Source organism: Cervus canadensis, chromosome 23 (assembly GCF_019320065.1).
Source record: "Cervus canadensis isolate Bull #8, Minnesota chromosome 23, ASM1932006v1, whole genome shotgun sequence".
In the NCBI taxonomy this organism is placed as follows: Eukaryota; Metazoa; Chordata; class Mammalia; order Artiodactyla; family Cervidae; genus Cervus; species Cervus canadensis.
In genome coordinates, this window is record NC_057408.1 from 35,352,909 (window position 1) to 35,370,769 (window position 17,861).

The 17,861-nt window shown below is 43.3% G+C and overlaps 1 protein-coding gene across 3 annotated transcripts in view; it reads right to left on the bottom strand.

The window, feature by feature from the left end:
* The window catches only part of KIAA1328 (KIAA1328 ortholog), a 267,669-nt gene that overhangs the window by 18,746 nt on the left and 231,062 nt on the right, over window positions 1-17,861 (bottom strand). For 2 of the 3 annotated variants that reach the window (XM_043444201.1, XM_043444203.1), the window contains exon 6: window positions 10,406-10,599. In XM_043444201.1, coding sequence (XP_043300136.1) covers window positions 10,406-10,599 — 194 coding nt within the window. Of the gene's footprint in view, window positions 1-9,924; window positions 10,600-17,861 lie in introns of those variants that run through there. The other variant, XM_043444202.1, reaches the window with a different exon arrangement.

Here is a 17,861-nt window from a genome sequence, read left to right on the forward strand (position 1 = left end):
GGACTTTGGAAACACAGCTCTGTTTCATGTCTTCCCTCCCTCCCTCCTACCCATCCTCCCTCCCAGCCCCTTCCCTGTCCATCTAGCTGGGAAACAAGGACTGAGAGCCTGCAGGTGCCAGCAGCCACGCTGAGCTCTGGGGAGTCATTGATGAAGAAGAGTGACATCCTAGTCTGGCCGTCATGCAACCTTTGCCTACAGGAGGAATCAGATACATAGGCAACCCAGCACAGTGCCACTGCGTACACAGGGCTGATGCATGCACAAGGGCCAAGACAGCTCCTAAGAAGGTCAGGAAACGAACATTATAGTGCCTTCAGGTGCTGAGGGAAGCTCACGGTGGTTGGAGCCCAGAAGTCTAGAGAGAGAGCGGGAAAGGGGGGCTGGAGGTCTCCAGACTGCAGCAAGCCAAATCACCAAGAGCCTTGTGCGTTGTGCTCGAAGTCCAGGCTCTCAAAGGGCAATAGAAAACTACCTCTCACGTGAGCCAGGCTGTGATGTGATGACAATCCTGGTAGTTTTCTGGAGGATAGTCATAACAGGTTACCCTCCCTGGGCACTGATTTATTTTCTGCCAAGCGCTCTCCAGACATTCGTTTATTTAACCTTCACAATAACCTTGTGAGGTAGGTTCCATTGCAATCTCCATTTAAAGATAAGAGTGAAGCAGAGAGAGGTGAAGTCACACCTGTGAGGATGAATCTGGGCCACTGAACAGGAAAGTCAACGAACAGACCATTGTACTAGAAAAGTGAGCAGTGGGCAGGCCAATAAGTAGATGGACTTGGGGCTACTTGGAGACTGAGGGTAGGAGAGCAGAGACATGAGAAATGACCCTCCCAATCCTCTTTCCAAGTCTGTTTACTTGGGATGCTCCACTCGATGCTCTGACGACCTTGGGTAAGTCTTGTTAAAACAATTGCATTATTGGTGCCAATGTTGTCACCCTCAAATTTTAGGTGTGCACAGATGTGTGCCTAGTCTCATTCCATTAAGGATTTGAGGTAACTTACAAGAAGAACCCCATGCAGTAGTTTTTTTAAAGTATGAAAAGAGGCCATTGAATAAGACCCTCAGGGCCCAGCCCTGAGTCTGGCCCATGGGAAGAGCTTCATGAGTTTCTGAGGCTTTCCTGGCACACCCACTGGCCTCTACTCCATAAGCCCGAGGTTTTGTACACACATTCCTCCCTTTCCGGTCCTTCTTCCTTGGCTCTTTCTGCCCCTCCCGCATCATTACCCTGCAGTGACGTTATTTTTGTCCCCTATTGCAGTTTCTTCCCATCCATGGCTTGGTTCTCTCCTGTTACTAACAGTCCCTGAATTCTGAATCTCCAGGGAGCTCCTCTGATGATTCCCCCATGCACCCCATGTAGGGAAACAGTTTCCTGAAACGCATATATAGATTTATATGCATGTTTATTAAGCACAGATTCATGCGTTGTGATAAAGATATGCCACAAATCAGAGGTGACCCCCCCCGCCAACAATAACCAAGGGTATCACACCCTGACAGAGTGACTTCCAGGTCAACATAAAGGAGTAATAAAGATTACTTACTTATTAATTACAACATAAAGAAGTAATACAGATGGCCTGTGCAGCTTTTCTCTGCAGACACAGAAGGTTTCCACCAGTCTTTCTCAAATCATGAAAATTGCTCATGGATTCTTGGTAACACCTTGCGGGACCAGTCTGGGAATCGAGGGGAGGCCCCCCTAACTTGGAAAAGCTCCCTGTAGCTGATCCGAACTTTCTCTTCCATCTGCTCTTCTGGTCTCTCCTTCCTTCACAAGCTGATTTCTAAGATGAGCAGTTGTGGATGCATCGCTCTCCCCAACACCTCACAAATCTAAGCTTTCACTCAAGCCATTTCAGAGCCTTGGAGATGAGGTGTTTGCTCGTGACTTTCCAGCACTCCTTGCCACCCAGTAACCAATACCCCAGGACATTTCTCTTGTGGTAGCTTTATGTGATCTAATTCATATACCATATAATGTACTAATTTAAAAAGTACAGTTTAGTCAGTGGTTTTTTAGTATAGTCACAGTTATGCAACCATCAAAATAAATTTTTAGAAAGTTTTCATCACCCTAAGAGACATCCCACACTTTTTGGCAGTCATTCTCCATTACCCCCATCCCCTACCACCCTAGGCAACCATTAATAGACTCTGTCCCTGTGGCTCTGCCCATCTGGACATTTCATGTAAATGAAATCATACTATATGAGGTCTTTTTGACTGGCCTCTTTTACTTAGCTTTATGCTTTCAAGGTTCATTCATGTTGCAGGTTGCATTTCTCTGCTTTTTATTGCCAAATATTCCATGTGTCCATATGCTACATTTTGTTTATTCATTAATCAGCTAATAGACATTTGGGTTGTTTCTACCTTTTGGTTATTATAAATAATGCTGCTGTGAATATCCATGAAAAAAATTTTCTGTAGACCCATGTTTTTATTTCCAGATGTTTGAGCTGAATTTAGAAAAGGCAGAGGAACCAGAGATCAAATTGCCAACATCCATTGGGTCATAGGAAAAGCAAAAGAATTCCAGAAAAAATACTACTTCTGCTTTATTGACTATGCCAAAGCCTTTGACTGTGTGGATCACAACAAATTTTGGAAAATTCTTAAAGAGATGAGAATACCAGAACACCTTACATGCCTCCTGAGAAACCTGTATGCAGGTCAAAAAGCAACAGTTAGGTCTGGACATGGAACAATGGACTGGTTCAAAATTGGGAAAGGAGTGTGTCAAGGCTGTATATGTCACCTGTTTATTTAACCTATATGCAGAGTACATCATGCTGGGCTGGATGAACTCCAAGCTGAAATCAAGATATTCAGATGATACCACTCTAATGGCAGAAAGCAAAGAGGATCTAAAAGCCTCTCGATGAAGGTGAAAGAAGACAGTGAAAAAGCTGGTTTAAAACTCAACATTCAAAAAATGAAGATCATGGCATGTGGTCTCATCACATCACGGCAAATAGGGAAAAAGTGGAAGCAGTGACAGATTTTATTTTCTTGGGCTCCAAAATCACTGCGGATGGCGACTGCAGCTATGAAATTAAAAGATGCTTGCTCCTTGGAAGGAAAGTTATGACAAAGTTAGACAGCAAATTATAAAGCAAAGCATCACTTTGCTGACAAAGGTCCATATAGTCAAAGCTATGGTTTTTCCAATAGTCATGCACGGATGTGAGAGTTGGACCATAAAGAAAGCTGAGTGCGGAAGAACTGATGCTTTCAAACTGTGGTGCTAGAGAAGACTCTTGAGAGTCCCTTGGACTCCAATGAGGGCAAATGCAGTCAAACCTAAAGGAAATCAACCCTGAATGTTCATTAGGACTGATGCTGAAGCTGAAGCTACAATACTTTGGCTACCTGATATGAACAGCTGACTCATTGAAAAAGACCCTGGTGCTGGGAAACATTAAGGGCAGGAGGAGAAGGGGGCAATAGAGGATGAGATGGTTGGATAGCACCACCGACTCAATGGACATAAGTCTGAGCAAGCTCCAGGAGATAGTGAAGGACAGGGAAACCTGGCACGCTGTAGTCCATGGGGCCGCAAAGAGACGGAGAAGCCTTTAAGAGTCGGACACGACTTTGCGACTAAACAATGTTTTTATTTCTCTTGGGTCTATATCTAGGGGTACAATTGCTAGTCATATGGTAACTTTATGTTTAGCTTTTTGAGGAACTTACAGACTGTTTTCCAAGACAGCTGTACCATTTCACATTCCCTTCAGCATATTATGAGGATTCGTAGAAATTTCTTATTTTCCTGTAAGATCTTCCTCTTTGATATCACTGTTGCCACTACTGGGGTTCAGCATCTTATCAACCCTCCCGTCCAATGTTTCCATGAAGCGAGCTTCAATGGAGCAAGTCCTGACTTTTTTCTGTGTCCCATGCTCATCACTTTCTCCTTAATGCTCTGTTATTTATCTTTCCAGCCAGGGGCAATCTGACTTCATTTTGTGCACATTCTCAACAGAGCAAGGTTGATTTAAGTACTTCATTCAAGGTCTTTCTTTCCAACTCAGTCCCTGGCAAGCGACATGAATCCTAGGTTGTCTGATCTGCCGTCCCAACTCTCCTCTGGGTGGGCTGTCCCTCGGTCCAATCTTGGGAGGTGGTATTAGGAAGCCTAATCCTAATAGCAGCATCTCCACTCTACAGTCTTCTATCCAATCCTAGGATGGAGTGACAGGTCTCCCAGCACCTCATCTGACCTGTGCAACAGCTGTCTCTGCCTAAAGTGCTCCCTGCTTAGGCTAGAGGAAGACTTGTATGGAACAAGGAGTACACCCATAGAACTTGACACTTGTCTCCCAGCCCCTTCTAGCTCCACTGTTTAGCAGTTGAGGCCCAACACCTAACCTCTCCAAGATCAGTTTCCTTATCTCTAACAGGGGGATATTGCCACCCAAGTTTTAGGATTAAATGAGGTAAGGCATCTACAGACCTTGCTCAGCATTTAGTAGGCACGCAGTACTGGTTTCCTTCTTTCCCTTTCTTATCCACACCACCGCTCCCCCATAGAGCCTGACACTCCTGCATGGTAGATATTTCTGAACAAGTGATTCTAAAATAGTTCATGGCTTTTTGTTGAAGGATGGAACTCCAGTGCCTGGCATCCAGCAGTCTTCACAATTTGGGCCTGGCCTATCTCTCAGTGCATGACCATGTGTTCTTGTCTGGAACCTCAACTACTAGCTGGGACCACCAAGGCATTCTTTCAAAACACATCTTGAGCTTTCTCGCCAATGAGCATTCAGCTTCTGTATTTTCCCACCTACCACATCTCTCCCCATCCTCCATCCATCTTAGATATTCTTCCCAAGCCCAGGTTACAATTCCCTCCTTTTTTGCCTCCTCCCACAAATTCTAAGTAAACTCAGTCCAGCAATTTGCTATCTGAAACTATAGTGTTTACCAGTCACTGGGAAATTTACTGAGATAACTCTTGTTTATCAGTCAATCCTAAAGGAAATAGTTGAAGCTGAAACTCCAGTACTTTGGCCAAATGATGCAAAGAACTGACTCATTGGAAAAGACCCTGATGCTGGGAAAGATTGAAGGCGGGAGAAGGGGATGACAGAGGGTCAGATGGTTGGGTGGCATCACCAACTTGATGGACATGAGTTTGAGCAAGCTCTGTGAGTTGGTGATGGACAGGGAAGCCTGGTGTGCTTCAGTCCATGGGGTTGCAAAGAGTCAGACACGACTGAGTAGCTCACGTACATTATCTCATTGAATTTTACTCTTATAACCTTCCTATGAGGCATGCATTATCTTCCTTATTTTACAGGTTAATAAATTGCCTAAGATTAATCAGCTAGGAAGCAGAATAACTGAGATTTGGATAAGGTCTAATTAGTTCCACGTGCTGTGTTTAGTCGCTCAGTCGTGTCCCACTCTTTGTGACTCCATGGTTCCCCTGTCAATGGGACTCTCCAGGCAAGAATACTGGAGTGGGTTGCCATGACCTCCTCCAGGGGATCTTTCCAACCCAGGGATCGAATCCAGGTCTCCTACATTGCAGGTGGATTCTTTTACCATCTGAGACACCAGGGAAGCCCAATTAGTTCCATAACCTGTGCTGTTACTCTCTTCCTTTGTGGGGTCAACAACATGTGACACAATGATGGGTCCAGGGGAGCCACTCAACTGACCGAAACCACCAATGAAGACAAGCTTGGGTTTTGGCAGGTCATGGTCAAAGTACTTGGCTGCCCTATTGACAATGTATGATATAGGTCATTCCTACTGGTTTTACATCTACCACTTCCCCCAGCCAGTTGAAGGTGGACCTCACTCTCATTTTGCCAACTGTCTTTTTAGAAGAAGTCCAAACTAGGGCTGTAATAGCCTTTATTATTTACAGAAGACAGTGATGTCCATCATGCCACCTGGATTTAGCTTTTTCCCAGGGATTTTCTTTAATCTTCCCATGGCTTCCACCTCCATGAACAGAAAGAAGTTCTAGACGGTGGCATTCACTCCTTGAGGGTTACCAACCTAAATCCCCTGAAGAAAGGACATGCTGTGTTTCTGCCCGCTTTGGTCCAAGCAGTCTACAAAAGCTCACCTCACAAGAGATGGCGGTGGAATGTTCAATCCTAGTTGAGATTCTTAAAAACGTTCATCTTCGAACATACATCAAAGGAGTGATGTCCTGCAGTGGCGGAGGCGGGGCGGGGGTGGGGGGGGTGCGGTCCTCGCTTGGTGGCCAGACCTACCACTGGCAGGATATGAGAGCTCACTGTTCTCTGAACTTGATTCATCTGTAAAATCAAAGTGATGGATTTTATGGGCTCTAAGGTCCAATCCAGCCACAGACTTCTGTGACTCTGGAAGGTGATGGAATTGTGGTGAGGAGAGCAAAAAAGGACCCAGACACATTTTCCAGGTGCTTGCTCAATTCTGAGCATGTATGTGGTGGAGCTGAATGTGAGTGAGCTATGAGGCTGAAGCCTGAGAGGGTAAAATGTCCCAGTTCTGAATGGAACAATGGAACCCTAGGGGCTCAGGAACAACCCACCTTGAATAGCAAATCTGAGAAACTCAGAAGGAACCGTGCGGCTGGTTACTAACTTATGAAGTGGGCTCTCTCGCTGTGTTTATTCTTCCTCTGAGGATCAGGCCTTGTTCCTAGACTCAAGAGTAATCTTACTTCAATCGGGTCAAACACCACTTAGCTCATTTTCAGCTTGGGAGCCATTTGAGTGGTGACTTTGCTCTCATCACTTCTGTCTCTGAGGAGCAGCTGCAAAGGCTCCTGGTTCAGAGGGAGGTGCCAAGCTGGCTAGGGGAGCAGGGACAGGATAGGGCCTTTAGCTGTCTTAGTTGAATCCACAGATGTGATCTCAAAACTCAGCACTTCAGGCATGCGAGCCCTCGCTGGTGTTTTCCCAGCACCTAAAGTCAACTGTGTGCTGTTTAGTCGCTAAGTCGTGTCTGACTTTTTGTGACTCCATGGACTGTAGCCCACCAGGCTCCTCTGTCCATGGGGTTGTCCATGCAAGACTACTGCAGTGGGTTGCCATTTTCTCCTCCAGGACTATTTTTCCTGTGTCCAAGTGCCAAGACAGTTCTTTACTGAGCAGTTTTGTGAAAAGGGACATAGAAGGGGCTCAGCAGTACACAGAGATTGAATCCTCCATTCTAGTGACCACATAGCCTTAGTGTTTATGTGATGGGCACGAGCTAGAGTCAGCCAGGAAACCTACAAGACATGGGTTTCTTTCAATTGACCATAAGCTCCTGTTGCTTTAACAAATACTAAGTGAAGTGATAACCCAAGGCTCTGCTTTTGTTTTCAAGCTAAACTCCACTTATCTGATGAGGGATGTTCAAGGAGCAATTCAGTATCAAAACCACATGGGGAAAATAGCCATACAGATAATTTATTACCACAAAACCTCATAAAAAGAAACATTGGCCCACATTAAAAATAACATACCCTGAGGTGGGGATAGAGGGTGAGTTAGGGGGAGTCTGTCAGAGCCCCCACCCTAACGATGGTAGTCTTCATCTGGCTCTGCTCCTTAGGCCTGGCCCCTCCCTGGCGTCTGAGACCAGCAAATCTCTCATATGAGAGCAGAGTCAAGGGAAAGGAGGGCCCCTGGAGGAGGAGGGAGCCCCTTCCTCCCACAACATTCGGGGTGCTCTAGACAAGCCCCCACCATGGAGGTCAGGTTTGTGAACACAAGCGTGCCTCCAGGAAGGGTGACCGCCAGGAAAACCTTTCCCTTGGCAGACTTGGCTTTTGAAATCACGCACCTTGGGTCCTACTTAAGGAGCATCTGTTGGCATTTGTCCTTCCCCATTTTGCAAATGTTGACTGGCGTTTCTCTCCTAGAATGGTGGGAGGCAGGGTGGGGAAGTGGTAACACCAGCAGCAACCCCCGCATGTGTCGTGTCCAGCCTTGCTTTGGGGAAGTGGCTGGAGGCTGGGTAACTGCATCCCAGTCACTGTCGGGAGCGCTTACTGAGAGAAAAGGCAGATCCCTGTGTGCCGACCCTCTCCCTTGGTAGCTTAGTCTGCAATTAGGTTAAGCCTCCGGGCTCCACAAAAGCCTCGAGGCTCTACAACAACCTTTTCATACATATATATATAGAGATCTCAAAGTGAGACACAGATTGAAATGTTAACATATACTGTTCAATTCATAATGAAGACATTAGACCAGACACAAATTCACATCCTATTGCTCTGACATCCAGGAAATGCCTACAGGATAGAGAAAGGCAACTGGTGGGGGACTGTGGCATATGAAAAACAGGTTGATTGATGCTCTGCTGAAAATCCATCTTTGCTGTTTCATATTGCTCATTCAGGAGAGGTAAGCAAGCAGTTAAACTCCATTTTGTGGCATGTGACCCCCAAAGCCTTTAGTTTAGAGCCTACTTATGATTCTTGTAAAGGCAAACAAGTTTCTTGAAGACATCACAGGCCTTTTCGTGGTCTTTCTGGCATCCTCTCACTCCAGAGAGCAGTAAGGACACTGGTGTCCAGGAGGGGGAAGTGTGGTTGTGGATGATTTGAAGGATCTGGGTGTACTTAAGGTGGGCATGACACACGGAGAACAGAAAGATAGCTCAGAAATCTAACTTTAACTGAGAAAGTGGCCAAGGGCTCTCAGCTTGTTTTCACCCCTCCCCCTTTTTTTTGCCACACCAAGAAAAGCCTATTTTCCAAAGGCTTTTGGAATGGGATGGCACTGATTCAATTACTTTCATAGGGGTGAACTTTCAGAGAAGACTGTAATCTGCAATAATTTTCAACTGAATGACTATAGCTAGTTTGTCCTGACCTGATATTTCCCTCAGATTGAGCATATGGTATTGGCAGGCTATATTCCTTCCTCCAAAGGACAAAAAGATGCAAGTGAAGGAAGGCTGGGCCGAGGTGAGAGGGCCCAGTCTGAAAAGACAATGAGATCTGGATTTATCCAGACATGGAAGCTGCTCTGGAAGGCTTCTGTAGGCTGAAATAATCTAGTTTTGATAAAGACTTCAAGGAAACCACGTTTCTCACTAATTGCAGGCTGCCCTGCATGTTCTGACCTTGGCTACTAATAATGACTGACAGTCTCAGTTCACGTCTGGGGTTGGTGAAAGGGACAGTGAGAAAAGCAACACCCCCTACACCAAATAAAGTCATTGAGGAATACACGTCTCCCCCCCGCTTCCAAGGACTGGAGAGTTTTCAATTCACTGGCTCTACCAGGCTCACGATACTGCCCGTCAGCTTGGGATGCTGCTAGAGTCCACTAAAGCCCTCTGTAAGCAGAGCAACCCAGCTCAAGAGCTCTGTCAAACAGGAGAGCTGAGAATCAGAGTTTTGGGTGTAATTCTTCCACAGGCTTTCTCTGGGGGGCCCAGTGGGAGAGCAGGGGGGAACATTATCTGGCAAGAGGAGGTGGTTCTGTGGGGCCATGAGACAGTGGCCTTGGGCAGAGCACACGCAAGGCCTGGTCGACCAGGGCTCTAGCTCCTCATGGGGAAAGAGGGGAGGCCAGGAAGCTTATGAGCCTGCAGCCACTGATGGAAGTTCACGAGGGTGAATAAGACAGACACTTGGATCAAGGAAAGATACCGAGAGACTGCTCTAACTTACCCAAGGAAATGGCAGATGGGAGAACAAGCATTTTGGCCGGCGCCTCCACTGGGGTAGCACTCTCTTATGTAATCTAATGCCAGTTTCCAAGGGCTGGGGTGTGGGGGGTGGATCTCTCTAGCTCATTAAGCACTCTAGGGTATGGGGTGGGCAGCTGCCAAGGCTGATGACTGCAGAGGCTGACTCACGATTGGCCCTCAGTGTTGCTTGTGATGGGAAGGGCACCGACTCCAACTTCAGAATTAACTGACTGCATTGCAAAGAGGTAGGTGGTAAGAAAACAGGGGGGAGAGGTAAAAGGGTCTACGTTTTCAAAACTGCTTATGTTACAAAGGGGCTTTGTTGAAACCAGAGGCATCTTTCAGTGGAAAGGTTTTCCCTGTGTACAAAACACAGCCCAACTTTTCCAGCAAAATATTGAAAAGGAAACACTCTTGAATGAGGCTGAGTAAACAATGGCCTCTGCCATGCAGTCTGTGTCCTTTGTTAATTTTCTAATCTCTGCTTAGCACACAAAGGCTACTGCCCTCCACCCTCACCCACCCTTAATGTGTTACCTACTGACTGGTCTAATCAGAAACACCCTGGGTTGTTAGAATGATTTCTAAATTCCATACATAACAGGATACTAGTGAGATAGGTCCCTGTGAAAGGAGAGACACAATTACAGTTAAATAATTTAAAATCCTATATCGGTACATAAAGACACCCACTCATCTCTGATGGAAACTCTGCAGCACATGCTTCAGCGTCAAATGAAAAAGATATCTTCTAGAATCTGATTCTCCTCCAGGTCTTCGGGGGTGCTGCCGGCCCTGGTCTTGTTCCAGGTTGATTTCAGAGGACTGAGTCGGCAAGTACTGTGATTCCATGACCCAGCTTCTCTGGAGCGATGGGGCCGCGGTTTCGAAGCAGTCTTTGGACTCAGAGATTGAACCAAATCCAACAGAGATGTCTCATACCTGTAACACATACAAGCCAGACAGAAAATGATCACGTTGGCAGAACATTAAAATCCAAAAAGACCACAGAGATGGGCTGCCCAGGATAAGAATCAGATCACAGATCACATCATACACAAGAGGGCCTTCTCTGGGAACTTTAGGGAAGGTAAACACCAGAAGGGCCTTGTTATCTGTCTGTCTCTAATAAGCCCTTCTTTTCTGCTGACTACTAACCTGTGAAGAGAGACTGTGGAGTGGGCAAGGTAACACGGTAGCAGTAACGATATGAGTAGTGACATTTGCCACCAATTTCAGGCTCTGTTCTCAGCGCTTTACATGTTATCTTCCTTTCATTTAACCCTCTACACAACCCTATGAGGTAGGTCCCCGTTAGTTATATGAAGAAACTAAGCTTCTGAGAAGTAACTTGTCTAGCAAGAAGCCACTACCCGCTGAGTCAGGATTTGAACCTAGGTCATTTGCTTCCAGCATTCACACACAGGGCACTTTTAAAGCTGCCTCTCAAAGTCTTTGCCGTCAGAGAGACTTGCTAAAATCTCTCTTTAAGACCACCTTACCTGTCCCCTGAGAAACCTGTCTGCAGGTCTCAAAGTAACAGAACCTTACATGGAACAACTGACTGCTTCAAAATTAGGAGAGGAGTACGACAAGGTTGTATATTGTCACCCTGCTTATTTAACTTATATGCAGAGTGTTTTTGTTGTTCAGCTGCCAAGTCAAGTCCAACTCTTCATGTCCACAGAGTCACGTGCAACTCTATGGACTGCAGCATGCCAGGCCCGCCTGTCCCTCACTGTTTTCTGGAGTTTGCCCAATTCACGTCCATTGAACTGATGATGCCATCAAACCATCTCATCCTCTGTTGCCCTCTTCTCCTTCTGCCTTCTATCTTTCCCACCATCTAGGTCTTGATGTGAAGAGCTGACTCGTTGGAAAAGACCCTGATGCTTGGGAGAGACTGAAGGCAAAAGGAGAAGGAGGCAGCAGAGGATGAGATGGTTTGATAGCACCACCAAATCAATGAACGTGAATCTGAGCAAACTCCAAGAGATAGAGAAGGACATGTGCTGCAGTCCATGGGGTCACTGAGTTGGATACAACTTAGTGACTGAACAACAACAATAAATCAACATGTGATAAGTATTCAATAAATGCTAATTTCATCCTGATATACTACTCCCACTTTCTCAAGAATCTTGGAAAAGGAACTCTTACTTGAAACTAAAGAAATCCCTCTAAAGAAGGAGTGCCTTAGTGTCTAACATTTTTATAAAAAAGTAAACTTAGAGCAGTTTAGAGGCAGAGAAACAAATTATGGTCGATAACATCTCATCCACATCTCACTGTTTTTATTTCCAGTATTGGAAGCCAAAGGCACAAAAGGATCTCCCTCCACATTCATTCACACAAAGGGTCATATCATTTCTATGGACAGAACGTGAAGCCTATGCAGGGCATGTGTGACCTGCATAGCTGCACGGGGCTCCACACACAGCTCAGGGCTCTGCTGTGGCTGTCTTGAAATTCTTAGTGATCTTACCTCTGACCTTGTCTATCAGAGATAAAGTCTGATGGAACAAGGAAGCATGCATGTGACAGAGGAGGTACGCTGGGCAATGTGTGGGATCTGGCCCGCAGCACTGTGTGTATGCCAGATAGCTGGCTCCTGCCCGTGTGCACCTTCCCGCCAGAGCAGTGTGGGGGTGCTGGTGCAGGGCCCCAGATGAGTCACGTGACGCTGACAGAAGTGGCAGTGGTGGTGGCGCTGGCGGGAGGCTGGCTTGCCTTCTTCCCAGCGCTTATTCCCAAGGTGAGAATATTAGCTCTCTGGCCTGAGCGTGGAGTTAAGAACTGCCAGTGCTTAGGCAATAAACGCCAGTAAATTACAAAATAAAAGCATGCATGTGGACACTGTAACATAGCATATCACGGTGATACTAGGATTCTTCAAAGAGTTTAGAATCTCTGATGTTAAATGCTGTTGCAACATTGCAAAGCAAATATCCACTGGTTGAGAAATAGAAATTAAATATAAAGATTATTGCATTTGATGGAAAAGAACATTGTTTTTATATGCAGCTTCAAATGAACAGATAAATGAGGAGTACAGTTTTAAAATTCACTTTTCTTTGTAATTTAAGATACGGTAATAGAAAGCATAATAGGCATTTTGAATTATCTACAAACCATCAAGTGACTTTTGGTCTCTTGCATGACCTCTACAAGTTACAAGAAATGCTAGAGAAAACATTAAAATGACATTGTACAAATTTAAATTGATAAACACATATGAAATTAATGTGTATGAAGAGTTAAATCTTTAAAAAATTTTTTCCATAAGAAGCATCAGCTTTAGACATACTAAAATTTATATTTTGAAATAATTTATTAGAAATCTATCCAAATGGTGTCACAGTCTATAAAATATTCTTAACAGTTCCAGTGTCAGTTGCATCAGCAGAAAGATCCTTCTAAAAATTAAAAATCACCAAAATTTATGTGTGATCTTTCATTTGCCAAGAGCAGCTAATCTACTTTTAATTATATCACTTAAAATAAAGTTGCTAAAAGTATAAACTTTGATGATCTAATAAATGAATTTGAAGAAATGTGGACCAGAAAAATTTTATGATCAACCAAGTTATCACATTAATAGAGTATTACTATTTATTATATTATATAAAATTATGATATCAAAATATAATTTTTTGCTAACTGTAGGTTTATGATATTATTCATATATCACGTGTTTTTTAAAATTTTTAATTGAAGGATAATTGCTTTACAGAATTCTGTGGTTTTCTGTCATACATCAACAAGAATCTTCCATAGGTACACCCATGTCCCCTCCCTCCCATCTCCCAGCCCAGGCAGGGCCCCTGTCTTGAGCTCCCTGCGTCAGACAGCAGGTTCCCACTGGCTGTGTGTCACACACGGTGCTGTGAATGTCTATGTGACTCTCCCCACACATCCCCCTTCCCCTCCTCTCCTCCCACTAGTCCACAGGTCTGTGCTCTATGCCTGTTTTTCCACTGCTGCCCTGAAAATAAATTCATCAGTGACAACTCTTCAGACTCCATATGTATGTGTCAGTATACAATATTTATCTTTCTGACTTACTTCACTCCGTATAATGGGCTCTAGTTTTGTCCACCTCATTAGAGCAGATTCAAATGCATTCCTTTTTATGGCTGAGTGGTATTCCACTGTGTGTATGCACCACAGCTTCTTTATCCATTCATCTGCCGATGGATGAATCTGGGCTGCTTCCATGCGCTAGCTTATGTAAATAGTGCTGCAGTGAACATTGGGGTACATGTGTCTTTTTCAGTTTTGGTTTCCTCAGGGTATATGCCTAGGACTGGGATTGCTGGGTCATACGGTGGTTTTATTCCTAGCTTTTTAAGGAGTCTCCATACCGTCTTCCATAGTGGCTGTATCAGTTTACATTCCCACCAACAGTGCAAGACCGTTCCCTTTTCTCCACACCCTCTCCAGCATGAATTGTTTGTAGACTTTTTGATGATGGTCATTCTGACTGGTGTGAGGTGGTATCTCATTGTAGTTTTGATTTGCATTTCTCTGATAATGAGTGATGTTGAGCATCTTTTCAAGTGCTTGTTAGCCATCTGTATGTCTTCTTTGAAGAAATGTCTCTTCAGGTCCCTTTCCTACTTTCTTCTTAAAGGAAATTAAATTTCTTCTTAAAGGAACATACTTTGTGGTTTAGTACCTTTAACCACATTTTTTATCCTACTTTTTGAACAAAAGATTTTCATTTTGCATTGATCTTGTAAGTTATATAGCTGACCTGGCCCTTAAGTCTCAGCCAAAATCAGACTAGCATTTCAGGCATGGAAATGTCATATTTTTTCTATGGTATGAAAATCTATAAGTTGAAATCCTTTCTAGTAGAAAATTTTCTTTTTTAGCAGAAAATTTTTTGCAGCTTTTATTCACATAGCATTAAGCCAATGTTTCAGTACAATTGCTTCTATCATTCAAAACAACGATTTCTGCGTTCAACTAAAACATCTTTATTTAGGGTGCAAGCCAGTGAGTGAGTTGGATACCAGCTTCTAAGAAAGTCTGTTTACAAGCAAGACAGACCTACTTCATGCCCAAGGAACAGGCTTTGTTTGAACTTTCCTTGGAGGCACGTAACAATGTTGTGCTAATATCCATCTCTTCATATAGACCATTAATTTAGTTTAAAATCAGAAACAATGGGAAGCCTATTTTTAAATACAATTTCAAATTTTTGTTGTCTACAAAACAAGTAGAGATAGTCTAAGTAAACAAATTAAACCAGTTGCCTTTTCTATTAAAAAATAGAACTAAAATAATTGGGGATTAGGAATTACACCAGAAATCAATCAATTCAGAGATGCAAATTGAAATTCAGAGTAACAATAAAACTTTGAGTTTAAAGACTGATTTTAAAGGTACCAACTTATTAATCATTTGAAAAATAGTTGTGGGCTTCAAATTTCTTCAAAGTATTTTTATTCAGATGCAATATAGTAAAAAAATATTTATAGAGTGATTCACAACAGCACTGAGAATTAGATCTGCTGTATTAGTTAGGATAAATTAGGTTACACAGCAGTAACAAATTAACCTCAAAATTCCAGTGGCTCAATACAATTTAAATACATCCCATGCTTATGCTATGTGCTCAAAGCAGGTGCAGGCAGACAGTAACTCCACTGTTTCACGAGGTAACGTGAGCTTCACTGTTGTCTTGGCAGGGACGAGAAGCTGAAGAATCTTACAAAGATTCTCCATAGCCACGTAGGATGTGATATAACACTTCTTCTTACATTTCATTGGCCAGAGTCAGTCATGGATTGGAAGAGAGGAGAACTGGGTATTGCTAAAGCCAGTAACGCCCACCACTGAAGAATGGGTCTGAGACATAATTTGGAATGATTCTCTCATTTTACCAATGAAGAAACTGAGGTTCAGAGAAGCAGAAGTCAACTGCTGCGAGTCACAAAGCAACTGGGTGGCAGAGCCAAGTGTTCTTTTAACACAGTTTCCTCGACTTTCTAGACTAGTTTATCTTTAATCTTTCCATCAAGTTAAAAAAGATGTGTAATCAAAGGAACAGTAAAAGAAGAAAACGGTTGCTGTTTCCAACTACAGTAACTCAATGGCTGATTCATGTCAATGTATGACAAAACCCACTTCAATATTGTAAAGTAATTAGCCTCCAACTAATAAAAATAAATGAAAAAAAAAGTATAGTAGGATTAGTTATAACTCAGTGTGAACACTGCCATACTCCTATTCAATGGGGCTATCTTCACCAACAATTTCATCTACCCTAAAGTACAAAGGCTTATCTTCATTGGTTTGCTGTCATCATAAAAATTCCATTTCTCTTGAAGCCACATTCAGTCATGGATTACACTGCGGCAGAAGAACCAGGAAGTCTGCGGTAGGCAGGGACTTGGATTTCAGTGACAGCTCACAGCTGATTTTGTTCAGTAAATATTTTCATAGTACTTTTGCTATCAGGAAAGACCAAATAATCCGGCAGATTAAAAAGCAATAAAACAGCAAGGATTATATTAAACACCAACACTTGAGAAGTCACCCAACTTTACGCCAGAACTATATATGCAATAAAGCAAAATAAAAAGTGAATTCCCATGGTATTTTGTACTAACTACCAATAAAGAGCAGTGTGTTTGCTGAGGTGACATGTGACAGGATTTGATTACCCTGGCCTGACCCTGATGGGGACGTTTTGTTTTCAAATAATGTAAAGGGACATACAACTTATTCAAATCAATAAAATACCATCCCTTGACAAAATCAGACTATATGTTAACCACAGGCATGATGATGTTGACCTTTCTTGCCCTGCACCTCAAAGAGCCAGTATTCATGGGTCACCTAGGCACACAGGTTGACTTTAACAGTTTCATTATGGAAAGGTGTCAAGCAGAAGGCTTATTTGGTTTGTTGTGCCAGTCCCATCCAGGAAGCAATCTGAACTTGGCCATACCGGAATTAATCTATCTACCTAGAGCTCTCTTCCCTGTTTTGTTTGCTTCTGACCTAGCATTTAGATATCCGGGGGAGCATTTAGATATCCGGGGGAGGATGCAGCCTCTGAAGCTCTGACTTGGCTCTATGCCACCAATTTAAGAAAGGGACGGTCTCACATGGTGTCTGAGGATATTAGCACAAGGCCAGGAAATGAAACAATTTCACAGTCCATCCCATAAGCTGCACTGGGTAGAAAGCGAAGCGTGATGCAGGAGCTTTCCCCTTTCATTCTTTTTTCATCTTTGGTGATTTCAGTAGGCCTTTCCTGATTACCCTTCTCTGCTCTTTTCTTTTAAATGATGGAATGTCCCAGAGATTAATCCTCAGCTCTCATGTCTTAGGTAATTTCATTCATCCTCATGACTTTTTTTTTTTATTTTTTCATCCTCATGACTTTTAATAACATCAATATATCAATGACTCCTAAATGTATTGCTCTAACATTAACCTTGCTCTCAAGTTCCAAATTCATACACCAAACTGTTGCCTGGTATCTCCACTTGGCAGTGTGACAGGCTCAAAACAGAACTCTTCTTTCTTTTCCCTCCAAATCTTGTTCCTCTCCACCAGCCCAGCTGCGCAGGGTTGCCCCAAACCTACTGTGATGCTTGACTCCTACCTCTGGGCCTGTGTGTGTGTTGAATTCTCTCCTTTGGACACTCTTCACTCAGATTTTGCTTATTTGCTTTTCTCTTTTAACAGTGATGAGAATAGGTCATTATTCTGTTTGTGTTATTATCTCCAGGGCCAAGAATGGGATCTGATATAATGTAGGAGCTAAATATTTGCTGACAAAATGAATGGTTCTGTGGCTTAAGTTTAGCACCTTCCTCTATAAGCAGCGTTTTCAATCTTTGAAAAGCCAGTCTTTTAAAAAATTACAACATACTGCAAACATTATGAAAGTATTACTCATCCATCTATTCTTGTTTTCCTTTTGTAAAAAAGATAATATACATATGGACTGTGTAAACTACTTTTTCAGTTAAAATGTTGATAATATTTTTTCTGTATAAATTTTTTATAATATCATTTTTCATGACTTCAGGTTACTTTGTCTCCCAGATGCACTCTAATTGAGTTAACCAGTCCCCTACTGAAGACAGCTTAGGTTAGGTCCAAGGTCTTCTGAGACTTTAATACTTTTTTTAAAAACACGTTGCTCAGTCATGTCCAACTCTTTTTGCAGCCCCATGGAC